The sequence below is a fragment of the Myxine glutinosa genome, chromosome 1 (genome assembly GCF_964187855.1).
Source record: "Myxine glutinosa chromosome 1, kmMyxGlut1.1, whole genome shotgun sequence".
Lineage (NCBI taxonomy): Eukaryota > Metazoa > Chordata > Myxini > Myxiniformes > Myxinidae > Myxine > Myxine glutinosa.
The window spans coordinates 350,925,185-350,941,152 of record NC_136261.1 but is presented as its reverse complement, the minus strand read 5'-3'; the positions used below and the strand labels follow the sequence as shown (position 1 = coordinate 350,941,152).

Below are 15,968 nucleotides of genomic sequence, written 5' to 3'. Positions count from 1 at the left end.
AAAGCTGTAATGTTTGCTGATTTCCAAGATGCTGGCAGATGACCTTGAGCAAAAGAGAGGGTGAAAAGAACAGAGAAAGGGTGAGATAGAGCAGGATTTTAGGACCCGTGGGCTGATGCCATCTGGTCCAGTTGCAGAATCAGAGTCGAAGTTTGATAAAAACTTCTCCACCTTGTCAGGAGAGAAGGACACAGAGTCCAGGAGCAGTTGGGTTCGACTGGGAAAGGTGGGAACAGAGAGAGATGGGTTTGGGACACAATATTTTGAGGCAAACACAGAGTTGAGGCATTCGGCTTTGTCACGTGCGGTGTCAACTGTGCAGCCATTTGAGGTAAGGGAGGGGATGGAGGGGGAACAAACACCAGAAACGGATTTGACCAGACGCCACCAGGATTTGCAGGAAGGAGACAGGTTTGAGAGTTCAATCTTGAGTGTGGAGAGATAGTGCTTCCTGGCACTCCTGAGGGTAGCAACACACTTGTTTCGAGCTTGGTGGAAGGAACTGAGATTGCCTTCAGTTGGATTTGCCTTCCAAGACGCAAAGGCAAGTTGTTTCAGGGCAACTGCCTCACCATAAGATTCAGTGTACCATGGACGGGAGGAAGGGTATGACAACTGAAGACGAGATGGGATAAATCTGTGCATGAGAGAGAGCAGTTTGCTTTGGAAGAATTCCCAGGAAGAATTGATGTCAGAGGCATTAGAGATGGGAGACCAGTCCAGTTGATTGATGGCTGCTTGCAGACCGTGCCAGTCGGCCTGAGTGAAATGCCAGACTCGTCGGCACTGAGGAGGCTCTCTGAGAATGGCCAGTGAGATGTCCACTTTAACAAGCACATGATCAGAAGAACCGATTGGAGCAGAAGAAGAGCAGCAGACATTTGCAGGGAAGTTAGTCATAACCAAGTCCAGAAGAGAAGATACTCCATTGACTGAGATCCGGGTCGGGAAATTGACAGATTGTGTCAGTCCCAATGAGTCGCAGAAGTCCTTTGCTGAGGTGCCATGGCTGGTGAGAGATGAACCCACACCCAGCCAGCTGGCATGATGACAGTTGAAGTCGCCACATATGAGGAAGAGAGAGTTTGGATGAGTTGATAGAAGTTGGTCCATGTTGTCCGACAGCGAAATGTAAATGGAGTCATCACTGTTTGGAGGACGGTACAGAACACATATGAAAAAAAGGTGGGAGCGAAGAGGAGGGCGTAGCCAGAGGTACTCCTGTGGGTGGGGTGGAGAGAGGGCAGTGCAGGGAGAGTGAGGAAGAGAGTTTTTGATAAAGATAGCCACCCCACCACCAGTACGAGGCTCAGGTCTATCGTACCGGAGGAGGGAGTAACCAGGAAGAGATATTAAGGAATCAGAGACATCTTGAAGGAGGAAAGTTTCTGTTAAGCAGATCAAGTCTGGATTGTCAGAAGCAACCTGAATGGAGAGATCAATCAGGTTTGAGCGAAGGCCCCGGATGTTTGAGGTCCATACCGTTAGTGAGGAGAGAGGGGGAGCATCGGGTGCAGGACAGGGGAGGGGAGGGGTAGGGTCAGATGAAGGGTGAGAGGGGGATGTAGGAAGAGCAGTTGATAGTGTGTCAGAGATTACAGAAGAGTTACAAGAAAGGGAAGGATGAGGAGGACGAAAGGTTTGATGGTGATGGGATGAGGCACAGTGAGGGTTTGTTTGAGGGGGGGCAGAGGAACGTAGAAGGTTGGGGGAGGTGGAGGTATGACATAGAAGGGAGACGAAGTGGGGAGGAGGCAGCTTTGAGAAGGTGGGAGGAGGGAGAATTTGGGAGGGATGGTTGGGGGGAAGATTTGAAGGGGAGGGGTTGGGGGAGAGTTTTGAATGGGAGGGGCAAGGGGGGAGTTTAGGAGGGGAAGGGCAAGGGAGGAGTTTAGGAGGGGAGGGGCAAGGGGGGAGTTTAGGAGGGGAGGGGCAAGGGGGGAGATTTGAAGGGGAGGGGCAAGGGGGGACATTTGGAGTGGAGGGGCAAGGGGGGAGTTTAGGAGGGGAGGGGCAAGGGGGGAGTTTAGGAGGGGAGGGGCAAGGGAGGAGTTTAGGAAGGGAGGGGCAAGTGGGGAGATTCGGAGGGGAGGGGCAAGTGGGGAGATTCGGAGGGGAGGGGCAAGGGGGGAGTTTAGAAAGTGGATGATTAATGAAAGATGAACATATATAACAAATTGGGTTTGTTGTGATTTTCAAGTTAGCGATTCGTTTAAGAACGATGGAGGAGGGATGGAATGAATGAGAATTTAGAGCATGGAGTGATTTGGAATCATAAGAGATTGAATATTTTTTTGAAATGGAATGAGTTGAAGAGGAAATTGAAAGGAGCCTTTTAAATAAGAAGAAAAACAGCGTGTTGTAATAAACCACTGAATAAAACACTGAAGGGGATAGTTTAAACATATTTAAACAGAAATGTGAAGAACAATCTTACATTCACAAAAATACCAATGTGGAGAGGAAGCCTAGAGCGACGACCACGAGTCACTTGAACAGGGCAAAAGGTGGAGGGCAAGGGGAAAATGGGGGCGGGGCGAGACAGCGCACGTGGGCAGAGGCAAAAGCACACGAGGCGAAAGGGAAATAAAAGTTTTTTTTGTTTGTTTGGGGGGGGGGGGGGGGTGGGGGTTACAACGTTAGACAAATAGTAGATGTTCAGTGAAAGTTTGGGGGAGAAGGGAAAAATCAAAAAACCTAGCAAAACCAGCAAGGGAAGAAACAAACTTCGACGGGGGAAGCCTGAGGCTGCAAGGCCTCACACCCCGCGCGGCAAACAAACGATTAATTTATTAAAGATAATCTTGATATTAAACTTCAGGAGGAGATGTTCCACATCAGGTTTATGATGTCTACACGGGAGAACCCTTCAGCAGAGATGATACTGAGGTGGACCAGTAGACTCATAATAGATTATAACTGAGATCATGTACAATAATCTGACACAAATTAAACGTTGTTAATATAATAGACAGTTGTGTTGGGAAAGTGACAACTTTTAAGAATGACTTTTCTAATCGACCAATTGTTTTGCGAGAATTAGTTCACCTCAGCAGCACTTGGTCGCTTTCGTTTCCGCTCTGCTAAGCAGCGGCAGGCCAGGTCGAAAAAGGACTCCAGCGCCTTTGGGTCGACCATGCCCATCCGTTGATCCATGACCTCATCGATTGTTCTGGCTTCTTCCTCAAGCTCCTCCACGAGTGAGCTCTGCAGAACACACAACACAACTGATGCGGTTGTAACTGCACCACTTTATTGGTGGTGTATGTACTCTTGGCACTGGCTCAGAAAAGTTTCAGGAAGTTAATTTGGCAAAGCATTCACTGCTCTTCATCATTGGGAAGTGTTCACTGCCAAACCTTAACTTGATCGTAACGGAAATAAACAAGGAGCTTCGACACAAGAGAAGGACATTTGGTCCGTCAAGCCTGTGCTACATCTACACCACATTCATTCAAATCTAAGTTCATAAACTTAAATTCAATGGGGAGGGATGTGGGGTGGAGGAGTGGGGAGGAAAATGGTGGGGCAAGCACAAAGACCACCAGGATGGTACAAGCGATTGCTCGCATACTCTTCGAAGGACACCATGGGATCTTTAACGTCTTTCAACTAATACAGGCAGACAGAATGCCAGCTGAACACACATCCAAAGGATGGAACGCACATTGCTGAATCACGCTGCCTGTGAACCACCAGGATGATAGCTTATAGCTGGGCCAAAATTCAAACCCAGGATTCACAGCTTAGAGGTGAGTATGCATACCTCTCGGCCATCCTGTCAGAAACACTCTTCATAAAATATTTTATCCACAAGTGTCTACTTTAAGGTATAATTTATCGACTGTTTGTTTCCTTTTGCTGTATTGTCATGTTGGATGGTGATAATGAACCATGCTAAGAGTGCGTCACCAGAAACGGTGGCTTAATGGATAAGGTGAGCATCAGCTGAGTCTGAGGGAGGGGGAGGGGGGATGGGGGGCAGTGGATTAAAACCTCGTCCGAGTCAAAAAACTTCAAAAATGGTACGTGTTACTTCCTTCATTGACGCTCAGCATTTACAAGGATAGAGCACGGACAAACAACACTGGGATGGGGCAATGTCAAACCACCCAATATAACCATTGCCAAGAAACTGGTTCATTAGCACGAATGCTCTGTAACGAGTACGGTACATCAAAAAGTGGTTCAAATTTGACTTTTCCAAAATAAAATAAAATTTGACTGGTACAAATCATATAAAGATGGATGTGAAAGTAGAACATGAACCATGTGCTGCAAGACCAGCCACATCCATCGACGACGTAGCAAGTGAGTTGAGGATCTCATTTCGATTCGCGAAAGAGTTTCTGTAAATCAAACCTGTTCAGAAATGAATATTGGTATTGGGAGCGTTGAGTCTATCACTCATGAAAACAGTTATGGCTACAATTAAAAATCCAGCTCAAAATAGAACCACGTTTGTAGATGGACAGGATTACCTATTTCAGTGTATAACACAACTGCGTACTCATGTTGCTTTATATAACTAGTAATGTCCGCTCACTCCGGGAGCGAGAGGAGTTTTCTTTCAGAATCGGTATCCAGTTTCCACCCTTGATACCCCCTCCCTCCGGCAGGTGTCAGTGGTTAACCACTTGCACTATTTCACATGTACAGGCGAAAATCACAAGTGGTGTCCTCGCACTCGGAGTGGAGGGTGGGAGATCAAGTTATACCTCCTGACCCGACCCTGGGTACCCCGAGCACCCAGGGTCAGGTCGTATGCAAAATGTGGTGGAGATTGGCCCAGCGGTTTTCAATTCTATAAACGATCAGACGTAAGTACGTACACACGAATATAGAATTGCCTTATTTTACTATGATTGGATGCACAAACTGTTCATGGATGTCAGGTTCTTCGATTTCTGCTCCAATCATAAGCATTCCATCGAATGATCCAGGCTGGGATACGTGAGGGGTTATATATGCTAACCCAGGTCACAAACTGTGGTGGATCTAGCCTCATGTGGAAAATCAGAATGGTAAAGGCCCTCACCAGTAGTACGGGCTCCCGCTGCTCATCGTAGGGCGCAAGACCAGTCAACAGCTCCAGAAACACCTGTGCGAGATACGCAGTACAGTGTCAATACAGCAATCCAGCAACATTGTTCGGTCTTTGCCTTTGGTCGGCAATGATTTGTGCTCCCATATCGTGTTAGGATCGAGTCATGGCAATAACCGTATTACTATTGCATGGCATCTCAAGAAAGATGTTGTCTGTATGTTGATCAAGTTGAATCACCACATTTCAATTTGAATACCTTTCCCACAATATTGCATCAGCGCTTTGACGGAAGATGCTCTCTCGACACCGTCACTGTATTATTGCGCTTCTACCTTCGGCATGGTGTACTTCCAAACATCCACAGAAAATAGACAGTCTGCCTAAACTCAAACATATGCACTATCAGAAATGCATACATACTTTTAAAACAGGGTCAGATTTATTACAGCTAAGTGTAAGACAAGTACAGATACATTCAAAGTACACCGCCCCCATGCCAAATAAATAAACAATATCCTCCAGCGTGCAGCATCGCCGGGTGCCTTAGGCGCCCGGCGATGCCACTGTGCAGCTCATAGAGACTGCGTTGGGAGGGAGAGGTGTATAATAATTGATTAATTGCATAATTAAAATCAATAAACAATAATCATGAAATAATTTCTTAATTGGCTAACAGCATACCTCAACCATCAGTGTTTCATCCGCAGCTGTAACTTTTTGAAAATTAGTCATTATTCAAAATAAATAAATAATTCATTAATCAATAAATAATAAATTGATCAATCAATAAAGCAAAAATACCCTTTACAGCCAAATCACTTGATTATTGTCATGTCCAAATATCGGCTTCCTAACTCAACAGGTGCCTGAGATATTGCCCAGATGAGAAAGAAAATAAATAAGTACTTAATAAATCGACAATAATGAAGTAATTCATCAATTAATTGATTAATTAAAAATATATAGTTTTTGCCAAAGCATGTGCTAACTATTGTGCCGAAATTTCAGCTTCCTAGCTCAAAGGATGGTTGAGATATCACCCAGACAAACAAACAAACAAACAAAAAAGGAAAAAAGAAAGAAAACAACTACAGTGACAACTGAGTACTCCCTTTCAGCGTGCGTCATCGCCGAGCCCCCTTCGGTGCCCGGCAATGACGTCATGCAGCGCCTGGAGATGGAATAGGAAAGGAGCGGTGTACAACAAGAAACAGTAGATGGTACGCTTAAAGAGAAATGAAGCTCCGCTTTCAGTGTAAAGGTGCATAGCACACCTTAATGACAGCTCTCAAACTGTAAGGTGGAAAAGGTGCTATAAACTTGGCAATAGTGGTTGATGTTAGGCTCTGATCCGTTATACCAACCGCTATGGAGGTTCATGTTCACAAGTTGCACCCAGTTTTGACAACACCCCTGGTAGTGCCCAAAACACAACTTCATTTTGAAAGCAAGTAGGCACCAGGTATGGTACGGTTCACTCACCACTCCAAGACTGTATACGTCAGATATCGTCACGATCTCCCCACGCATAGCCTCCGGTGCCATGTACACAGTGGTGCCCACGACCGTGGATGTAAGCGCCGTGGCGCCGCCAGCCTTGCCTGTCCGAACCAGGCCAAAGTCGGCCAATTTGGCCACCATGTTCTCGTCGAGCAAGACATTGGAGCTGAGAGCGAGCGATGGAGTTGGGTGGTGCAGGAACAGAAGACGGGGGTGAGAGTTAATGCAGCTGACAGCTCAAGGCACACGAATCTGTGCCACCGTCGGTTCTCAATGATGTAACGTCACAATAAGCAAGCGTCATCACCTCAGCTCGCATCAACCTCGGCGAAAGCAAAGTACGGGTTCTTAGCACTGTGACGGAACTTCATGCACATTATGACCATAAAAAGACCGTCAACATTGCTCAAAGGGGAAACAACACAATAAAATAAACAAATCCATATGCAAGCGTCCGCCTGTCAGGGCCAGACATCACAGTAAATGTCGCCACACATTATATAGCCATAACGAATGGCTTCTCTTAATTTTTGCTCACACGCGTTACGCATAACGACATGCATTTTGCATTTTTATCAGGCACGCTGTGCTACTCTCTCCTGCCAGTAAATCACACCAACAGTTTTATTTGTGCAAGATTTAAACACTATTACGACGCCTCTAAAGCACGTAAATCTGCACTGCGAGTGGTTATTGTATCCGCTGCACTGCTTTTAGGGCTCCACTAGGATTCCTATTAGGAATCAAGTGAGACAAACACAGGGCGAGTGGAAATTCCTTAACCAAATCAAAGTTTCCCTAATCACACAATCACAAGGTGGGAAGTGGCAGTAGCAACAGGAAGTGGGAACACGGGGGTGTATTGCATCAACAGTTAAAGTTGGGAAAGCAGGAGATCACCTCTTGATGTCACGGTGCACGTGATTCTTCTGGTGGAGGAAGGCCAGGCCACGGGACATGTCTGCTGCCACATTGAGCCGTGTGGCCCAGGACAGCGAAGTGAACTCATCCTGCGTGTATAAGGCAGACCACATTCCCAATTACGATGAGAAATCCCCAGCCTAGAGCTGCATGGGCTCTGTATGGACATATTCCACCTTGGTAATTTGATAAACAGGATCATGGAAAAATATAACAGACGGTGAGGGATCAAAAGGCAAAGTACGAGAAAAAGGGAAAAATGCTGGACAAAAAACACAGGTGGATGAATCACAGCATGAGGAGGAGGAATTCCAGATGAAAGGGCAACATCGTCAGAAGGGGTCTAGTAACACTCAGATATAGAGGTGGGAGAGACCATGTGGTCGAGGTGTGCAGCGAACATTAAGTCCTGAAGAAAAGGGAATAAGATAACAGAATAGGAAAGATTGGGCAGTGGCACAGGTTGGACAAGTGAGAGGATGAAAGAGGATGTTGTGGTGTATAAAAAAACAAACAATTCTTTCCAATGTTCTGTCCAAAGGCAAGTTTGGTGTTCCCAAAGCAGTCACTTGGTAAGGATCACACTGGGTGGTTTAACTTTGCCTTCACAGTGGGAGTCATCGCAGGAACTTGTAATTTGTTTGGAGTGCCGGCGATAGCTTGGGTACTCCTCACAAAAGACACCGTGGGATCTTTAACATCCACCAACTAATGCAGCACATGGGACATCCAGTTTAGCGTCCATCCGGAGGACGGCACACGCATTGATGACTCGCACTGCCTGAGAAACACTGGGATGACAGTTTATAACGGGTCGGGATTTTGATTTATCAGACATGTGATCCTTGGAATTTCCTGGTGTTGGCTTAGCGGTTAGGGTGCCGGCTTGGGATCCTAGGATCCTGGGTTCGAATTCCGGTCGATCGCCGAATTAACGCCAGGGGGATTGACTCAGCCTGTCATCCTTCCGAGGTCGGCAAATTGAGTACCAGCTTGCTGGGATGAATGATCCCGGTGTGTACCCCGGTTTAGAATAGGTACACCGTATCCCTGCGCATCGTAAGAGGCGACCAAGGGTTGGCGTCAGGAAGGGCATCCGGCCATAAAAACATTGCCTCAAACAGGGAACCATGATTGTCATGGGGCCTGCAAGGCTAACCCCCGCTCTAGCGGGGAAAATGGCCTTAAAACGATCATTCATTCATTCATATTCAGACATGTGATGATTGACGGGAAAAAAGGGAAGAACAGAGTCAAACGACGTGACAGTACAAATTGTGTTTTTTTTCGTTGCAACCCTAATATGATCTGTGGTCTTTCCAGGACTGAATTACAAGGAAGTGAATCAGTCGAATGGCTTGTCCAATTTGGATGCAAAGGAATAAACGCTCGTGGATGAGCTAGTACACTGAACATATCAGGACGTAAAGTTTGGGAGAAAACACAATTAAACTGTATCCGTCATTTTTTGTCAATAATTGTGGAAGGAAAGTTGTGGAAAATCCCAACAAGGAAGCAGCGATAAAGTAGAGGCAATGACCCTGGGCTCAGGTTCAGGGTCGCCCAGATAGCTCAGATGGCAGAGCACTGGTATGGTTTTCCAGAGGACCTGGGTTCGATTCCTGGTCTGGGCATTGTTTTTTTCCCCATATATATCAATTTAATCCTGTTCATTAATGTAATTGCTTCACTATGCCCCCATTCATGTTTATAATAGAGGACATGGATTTGTTCCCCCCCCATTGGAGGAAGACCATCCCGTGTTCAGGCCGTTGGTGCTCCTATGGTTGACAGCGAGTGCCCCGGAAGCATTGACGGAAAGAGAGTGGCAATCATATGTGTGGGCAAATTGCATGCTTGGTCAGGGTTGCCCAGATAGCTCAGATGGCAGAGCACTGGTACGCTTTTCCAGAGGACCTGGGTTCGATTCCTGGACTGGGAGTGTAATTTTCCCACATATGTCTATTAATTAGTTATAATCCTGTTCATTTATATGATTAAATAAATAATTTAGGTTGGTAATATAAGTGGTAGTGGAGATTGTAGTGTATTTAGATAAAATAATTAAAGGTGGTAGGTGGGTAGTGGAGATGGTAAAGTGCATCTAAGTACTATAATTCACCAAATGTCCGTCTGTCTGTTCGAAGGTACCGCAAAAACGGCTCAACCAATCGCAACGATATTTTGGGTGGGTATTCCTGGGACTCCTGGGAGTAAAATAGGCCATATTGTTTTTCCAAGTTTTCCAATTTTCCAGTTATTCCAAACACGATGGAATAATATTTACCGATATGAACAGTGATGTGGCTTTTATTGAAATTCTACAAATACTGTTTAGATTTTGATGACAATTATGTACCTGCCGCGAATGCGGAATTGGACAGATGATGGCAATGCGCGGGTTTGATAATATCCAAATACAACCGTCATTCAATCGTAATGTTAAATCGTTAATCGTGTGAATCGTTTTGTTAAGGGATCAATTGATGATTGGAATTGAGTGAATACAATTACGATTTTGAATTCGTGATTGTGTTCACCCAACCGTACGGAACTTCACATCAGCATGTAAATATTTGTTCATGTCACGAATGTTGTTAAAAGTTAATTTTATATTAATGTTATTTCATTTGTGATTGGAGTTATGCTGTTTGGAATGAAAAAAAGAGATATTGAGTTCAAGTAAATGACGAAATGCGGTGACGGTTTCTACTTTCTAAACGTGAATTCGCGGATCGCCATATGCAGATTCGGTATTGACTGGGTATGGAACAAACGTACCCGTTTGTTTGCCAACGGGTACGTTTTTCATGGAAGTCCTTCACGAACTTGCTGTCCATGTCTGACGTGCGACTGAAGGTGCTACAGGAATGTGGAATTTATTGGTTTCATGCTTTAGCATTCGCCGTTTCTGCATTGTCTGTTTGCTTCTGGCCTCCCACCCGTGCGTAGCACTGGTATCTCACTCGTATAAATAAATAAGTCATGGTGGTAAGTAGGTAGTAGAGATGGTAGCATAAATAAATAGACAATTCAAGGTGGTAAGTGGGTAGTGGAGATGGTAGTGTATATAGATAAATAAACTAGCAATAGGCGTCCACAACCATTCTTGACTATGCAGTGGAACGTTGTCTGAGGCCCTCACTTTATTTTTCTTCTCCCCTCGCTTCTCCACCTTTATTCGCTTTTAAATTCATTTTCTCTACAACCACTTGAGCGATGGACACAAAATTTTCAACATAGGAGCCACTACCCATGGAGAATTAAAAAATATACATATGATGATTGGATGGAAAATGTGGCAACATTTGAAGGGCCTCAGTCAGGTTAGTGGATCCTCAGGTTAATTCCAGAAAGTCTGTTTTCTGCAAGCATATGTTGCAGTGTGTATCACGTATCAGGAAAAAAACAAGTTTAAAGTTGTGTGCTGGTAGTGGAGATCGTAAAGTGTATATAAATAAATAATCGATAAATTTTGTCTTTGTAGTGGTGATGTTAATGTGTATATAAATAAATAATTCAAAGTTGTGTATTGGTAGTGAGAATGGGAAAGTGTATATAAAACTAGAACGGCACTCTGACGTCACGACGTCGACCGATATATGCCTTCACCCACATTATTACATCATTAGAATACTTGAACCAAGTTTTATTTCAAATCCCATCAGCTGTTATCAAGTATCACATTTTTACCTAAAATGACCTCTGACCTTTTGATGCCATAATCCAATCCAATCAGTTAATCTTTGCATCATATATACCTGTACCAAGTTTGTTAAATACCCCATCACTGGTTCACAAGCTGGCCCGGTAAGATAATATTTACTTAACATGACTTCTGACCTTTAAACCTCTTTACCCCCAAATCTAATCAGTTCATCTTTACATCATTATACATATCTGTGCCAAGTTTGACTTAGATCTCTTCAGCCTTAAGTTATCACGGTAACAAAATAATTGCAACTTAACATGACCTCTGACTCCAAAATATAATTAGTTCATCTTTGCATCATAATATATAATTATACCTACTTTGGTCAAATCCCATCACTGGTTTACAAGTTATCGTGGTAACAGGATTTTTACCTAACATGACCTCTGACCTTTGACCTCGACCCCAAAATCTAATCAGGTCATCTTTACCTCATTCTATATACATCTTTACCTCATTATATGCACTGATTGACTCGGATCCCTTGAGCCATTCTCAAATTATCGCAGTAACGAAAACCTATCACGGATGGACAGCCGGATGGAGAACCCAAAAACATAATACGACTTCATCAGCGGAGGCATAAAATAATTTTTAATCGCAAAATAATTTACCTGATGCATGGTCTGATGTTATTGCATATAACATGACAAATTTTTGTCCAGTTGTTTTTGAATAAAGGCTGCGGATGGACAGGACCCAAAATATAACCCCAGCCGGGCTAACGTCTGGTTAGGAGCTAACATAGGAAATGTTGAAAGAATAAGCCTACCGTGCAAGTGAGCCTGTTTGTGAGACATCCACCCAACATGTAGGCATAAACAAGGCAAAGTTGCGGCCCATCAAACGAGAAACCCAGAAGTTCCACCAGGTTCTCGTGACGACACCTGCAAGCAGACAGATGGATCCAAAAAGTTAATCCTTCAAATGTCAAGCCTGGCCAGCCAGTTCATGAAAAAAATAGGGGCAAAATCTGTTCCCAGCCAACCCCCCAAAAATATAGGAATATATATATATATATTTTTTGTCTACAAGATCGAGGCTCGTGGAAGAGGACCATCAATCACAAAAAAATAAAACGGACACACAGAACATACAATAAAGGGAGCGGAAGACAAGATGGGGAGAGAGAGGGAAGTACACAACGACAACAGCACAGAACAGGGACAACGGAAGATCTGTGGGAGGGAAAGGGCTTGGGGGGGGGGGGGGGTGAGGGGGGAGGCATGGGAAGGTGGGGGGGAGGTGGGAGAGGTATAAAACACATGGACACTGCTAGGACTTCCAGGAAAGAAGTCGGTATTTCAAGAAAGTGGATCTGGGGTGAATTAACGGGGGTAGAAAAGATCAAGGTTTTAGATGGGGGATGGTAGTGAACCATCATGAGAGATGGTGGTGAACAGCTGTTTTAAAGACCTGGAGGATGGAGTGGGATTGAAGAGAGTGAGGGAGTTTAATAATTATATATTATTAAATAATTGAGTTTTTTTTTTTTTTTTGTATACTGAATCGAGGCTCGTGAAAGAGCTAACATTTATTTCACAAACAAAATATATAAAAAGAGGGAGCGGAAGACAAGATGGGGAGAGAAGGGGAAGCACACAACCACAACATTTGAGAGCAGGGAGATGTGTGGGAGGGAGAGGGCTTGGGGGGAGGAGGCGTGGGAAGGGGGGGGGGGGGGGGGTGGGAGAAGTATAAAACACAAGGACACCAAGGTCTTCCAGGAAAGAAGTTGGTATTTCAAAAAAGTGGAGTTGGGGTGAAATTAGCAGGGGTAGAAAAGATCAAGGTTTTGGATGGGGGATGGTAGTGAACCATCATGAGAGATGGTTGTGAACAGCTGTTTTAAAGACCTGGAGAGTGGAGTGGGATTGAAGAGAGTGAGGGAGTTTGTTCCAGAGGCAGGAGAAAGGAGGAATGAAGGAGTGAAGGTGAGCAGAGAGTCTTGATTTTGACAGTTTAACCATAAGAGGGTTGCAGGCAGATCTTGTGCGACCTGTAGGAATATTTGGGGGACAGAGCCCAGAGAGAGCTGGAGGGGCAAGGCCAGAGAGGAGTCGGTAGAAGACGGAAAGACCACCAACCTGCCTGCGGTGAGTGAGTGAAAGGCCCTTGGAGCTAGCTTCATCGCGGGAGATTCCAATGATTCTGAACGGTTTGGTTTCAACAGCGTGAAGACGAGCTAGGTGTGAGGCAGGAGCACCAGCCCAGAGGGGAGAGCAGTACTCCATTGAGCTGCGGATGAAAGCCTTGTATGTGGTGAGGAGCTCAGGTGTGCCAAGGAAGGACTTTGCACGACGGAGGATGCCCAGTCGGCGACTGGCTTTGGAGGCCAGATTTGAAATGTGGTTTTCCCAGGAAAGATCATGGCAGATAGCGAGACCCAAAAGCTTGAGTGACAGAACTTCTTGGAGAGGATTATTCAGAAAGTGGATGGGAGGGTTGTCCAGTCGGTCTTTTCGGAGAGACATCGTAAGAGTGTGAGATTTGTCAGGATTGAAAGACATGTTCCACTTGTTTGCCCAGTCTGTGACTTTGTCCAGGTCTGCAGAGAGTGAGGAGGCTGCAGACTGCCGATCTGAGGGATGAGGAATGGAGCGACAGAGAGTAGAGTCATCAGCAAAGAGATAGAGAGGATTTTCAAGAGAGTCAGAGAGATCATTGATGAAGACCAGAAAAGGCACAGGGCCCAGAACACTGCCTTGGGGAACTCCAGCCTGAACAGGAAGCGGAGATGAGAGAAACCCATTCAGGGCCACACGTTGACTACGACTAGAGAGGAATTTAAGAGTTTAATTTGATAATTATATATCATTAAATTAAATAACAAATATTTAATAATAAATTATAATAATTGAATAATTGAGGCTGCAAACGGAGCATTGGTAGTAAGTCCATTAGTAGGAGCATCAGTATACAAAAAAAAAAAAAAAAAAAAAAAAAGTTATAGTAGTTCGTCATGATTACCAGTTATTGTTCATCTAGTCCAGTGGTCGGCATCCTGTGGCTCTGGAGCCGCATGCGTCTCTTTAGGGACTTGTGTGTCCCGACCCCGATCGAACAAATCCCGTTTTTTCTCTATCAATTTTCAGAAAGATATCTGAGTGTTGTGAGAGGATACAATAATACTCGAGAACTTTGGCAACGATAAACAAGAAAATACATGATTACCGGCAAATTCTGCGAGCATGACTTGCACATTGTGCTCTGTGTTTCCGCTACGCGGTTGTTTCGGACATGTAGCACAGCCTCAATCTGTTGTGCAGGCTCATCCTCCAGCGTGTTCCAAATTCAAACCCCTTCTAAAAAGCTCGGGATGCCCTACTCCTCGCCCAATAATGAACGACTCGTATCGAAATAACAAACGAGATGTTGTTTTGATAACGTTTGATAACTCACCCTTTAACAGAGGGTGTGCATGTGACGTCACCACATTTGCGATCCGCCATCTTGGAATACAAGCAAACAAAGCGAAATGACACGTAGACTACATCATTGTATTTACATCTTCTTACTATAATTCACCAAATGTCCGTCTGTCTGTCTGTCTGTCTGTCTGTCCATCTGTCCATCCGTTCCCAGGTACCCGCAAAAACGGATAAACCGATCGCAACAAAATTTTGGGTGGGTAATCCTGGGACCCCCTGGAGTAAAATAGGCTATATTGTTTTTCCAATTTCAGCCTTGGTCTCCAGCATTTTCAGGTTTGGACTCCCGCCTAAGGTTATTGTCCCGGGTACCGCAAAAATGGCTGCACTGATCGCAATGATACACCTCCATGCCCGTGGGATTCCCACGGGTAACCCCACTAGTTTGTTAAATAGGAGTTAAATGGTGAATTATTGCACCGTATGTTGTGGTATTTGTGCCGATATGGAGGATTGGTTGTTGCATCATGGACAAAAACTAACAAAAGCAACAATATAAACACTTCGATATGGAGGCTTGACTTCAAATTATGAGCGCTCAAAAGGGATTCAGAATGAGATTCTCGCAGCATGCCAAGAAACGTCAGATTTGTCTTTTACTTCTCAATATCTAATTATGTACAATAATTAAGGTGTGTGGGAACCCTGGTGTTGGGCTAGCGGCTAGGGTGTCAGCTTAGGATCCTAGGATCCTGGGTTCGAATCCCGGTCGATGGCTGAATTAACGCCAGGGGGGTTGACTCAGCCTGTCATCCTTCCGAGGTCGGCTAATTGAGGACCAGCTCACTGGTAATTCCCTGCTTGTCGTTAAAGGCGGCAAAAAGGGTTGGCGTCAGGAAGGGCATCCGGCCGTAAAACATTGCTTCAAAAAGGGGACCGAAAAACAACAACAACCACGGTTCCCGAAAAAGGCCAACCCCCGTTTGCGGGGAAAAATGGCCTCTAAAGGTGGTTTTTTTTTTTTTTTATAATTAAGGTGTGTGTGTATATGTGTGTATATGTATGTTTATGTGTGTGTGTGTGTGTGTGTATGTTTATGTGTGTGTGTGTGTCTATATGTATGTGTATATATGTGTGTGTGTGTGTGTGTGTGTGTGTGTGTGTGTGTGTGTGTGTGTATGTGTGTATTGTGTGTGTATGTGTGTATGTGTGTATTGTGTGTGTGTGTGTGTGTGTGTGTGTGTGTGTGTGTGTGTGTGTGTATGTGTATATATGTGTGTGTGTCTATATGTATGTGTATATATATATGTGTGTGTGTGTGTGTGTGTGTATGTGTGTATTGTGTGTGTATTGTGTGTGTATTGTGTGTGTGTGCGTGTGTGTGCGTGTGTGTCTGTTTACGTGTATGTTTACGTGT

General features: G+C 44.7%; 1 protein-coding gene, 1 long non-coding RNA gene and 1 other non-coding gene across 4 annotated transcripts in view; 2 read left to right on the top strand and 1 right to left on the bottom strand.

Annotated features, from left to right (window-relative positions):
• The window catches only part of LOC137413421 (interleukin-1 receptor-associated kinase 4), a 47,974-nt gene that overhangs the window by 9,434 nt on the left and 22,572 nt on the right, over nt 1-15,968 (bottom strand). For both annotated transcript variants that reach the window (XM_078769905.1, XM_078769906.1), the window contains exons 7-11: nt 11,953-12,067; nt 7,448-7,557; nt 6,530-6,713; nt 5,039-5,101; nt 3,049-3,207 (exon numbers count right to left, since the gene is read on the bottom strand). In XM_078769905.1, coding sequence (XP_078626031.1) covers nt 3,049-3,207; nt 5,039-5,101; nt 6,530-6,713; nt 7,448-7,557; nt 11,953-12,067 — 631 coding nt within the window. The remainder of the gene's footprint in view (nt 1-3,048; nt 3,208-5,038; nt 5,102-6,529; nt 6,714-7,447; nt 7,558-11,952; nt 12,068-15,968) is intronic.
• Nucleotides 4,569-15,968, top strand: part of LOC137413496 (uncharacterized) — a 164,308-nt gene continuing 152,908 nt past the window's right edge. The window contains exon 1 of the long non-coding RNA XR_013621820.1: nt 4,569-4,820. This is a non-coding gene — a long non-coding RNA (uncharacterized LOC137413496). The remainder of the gene's footprint in view (nt 4,821-15,968) is intronic.
• On the top strand, nt 9,030-9,102 carry TRNAT-GGU (transfer RNA threonine (anticodon GGU)). Its single transcript has one exon. It is a non-coding gene; the product is annotated as a tRNA-Thr (tRNA).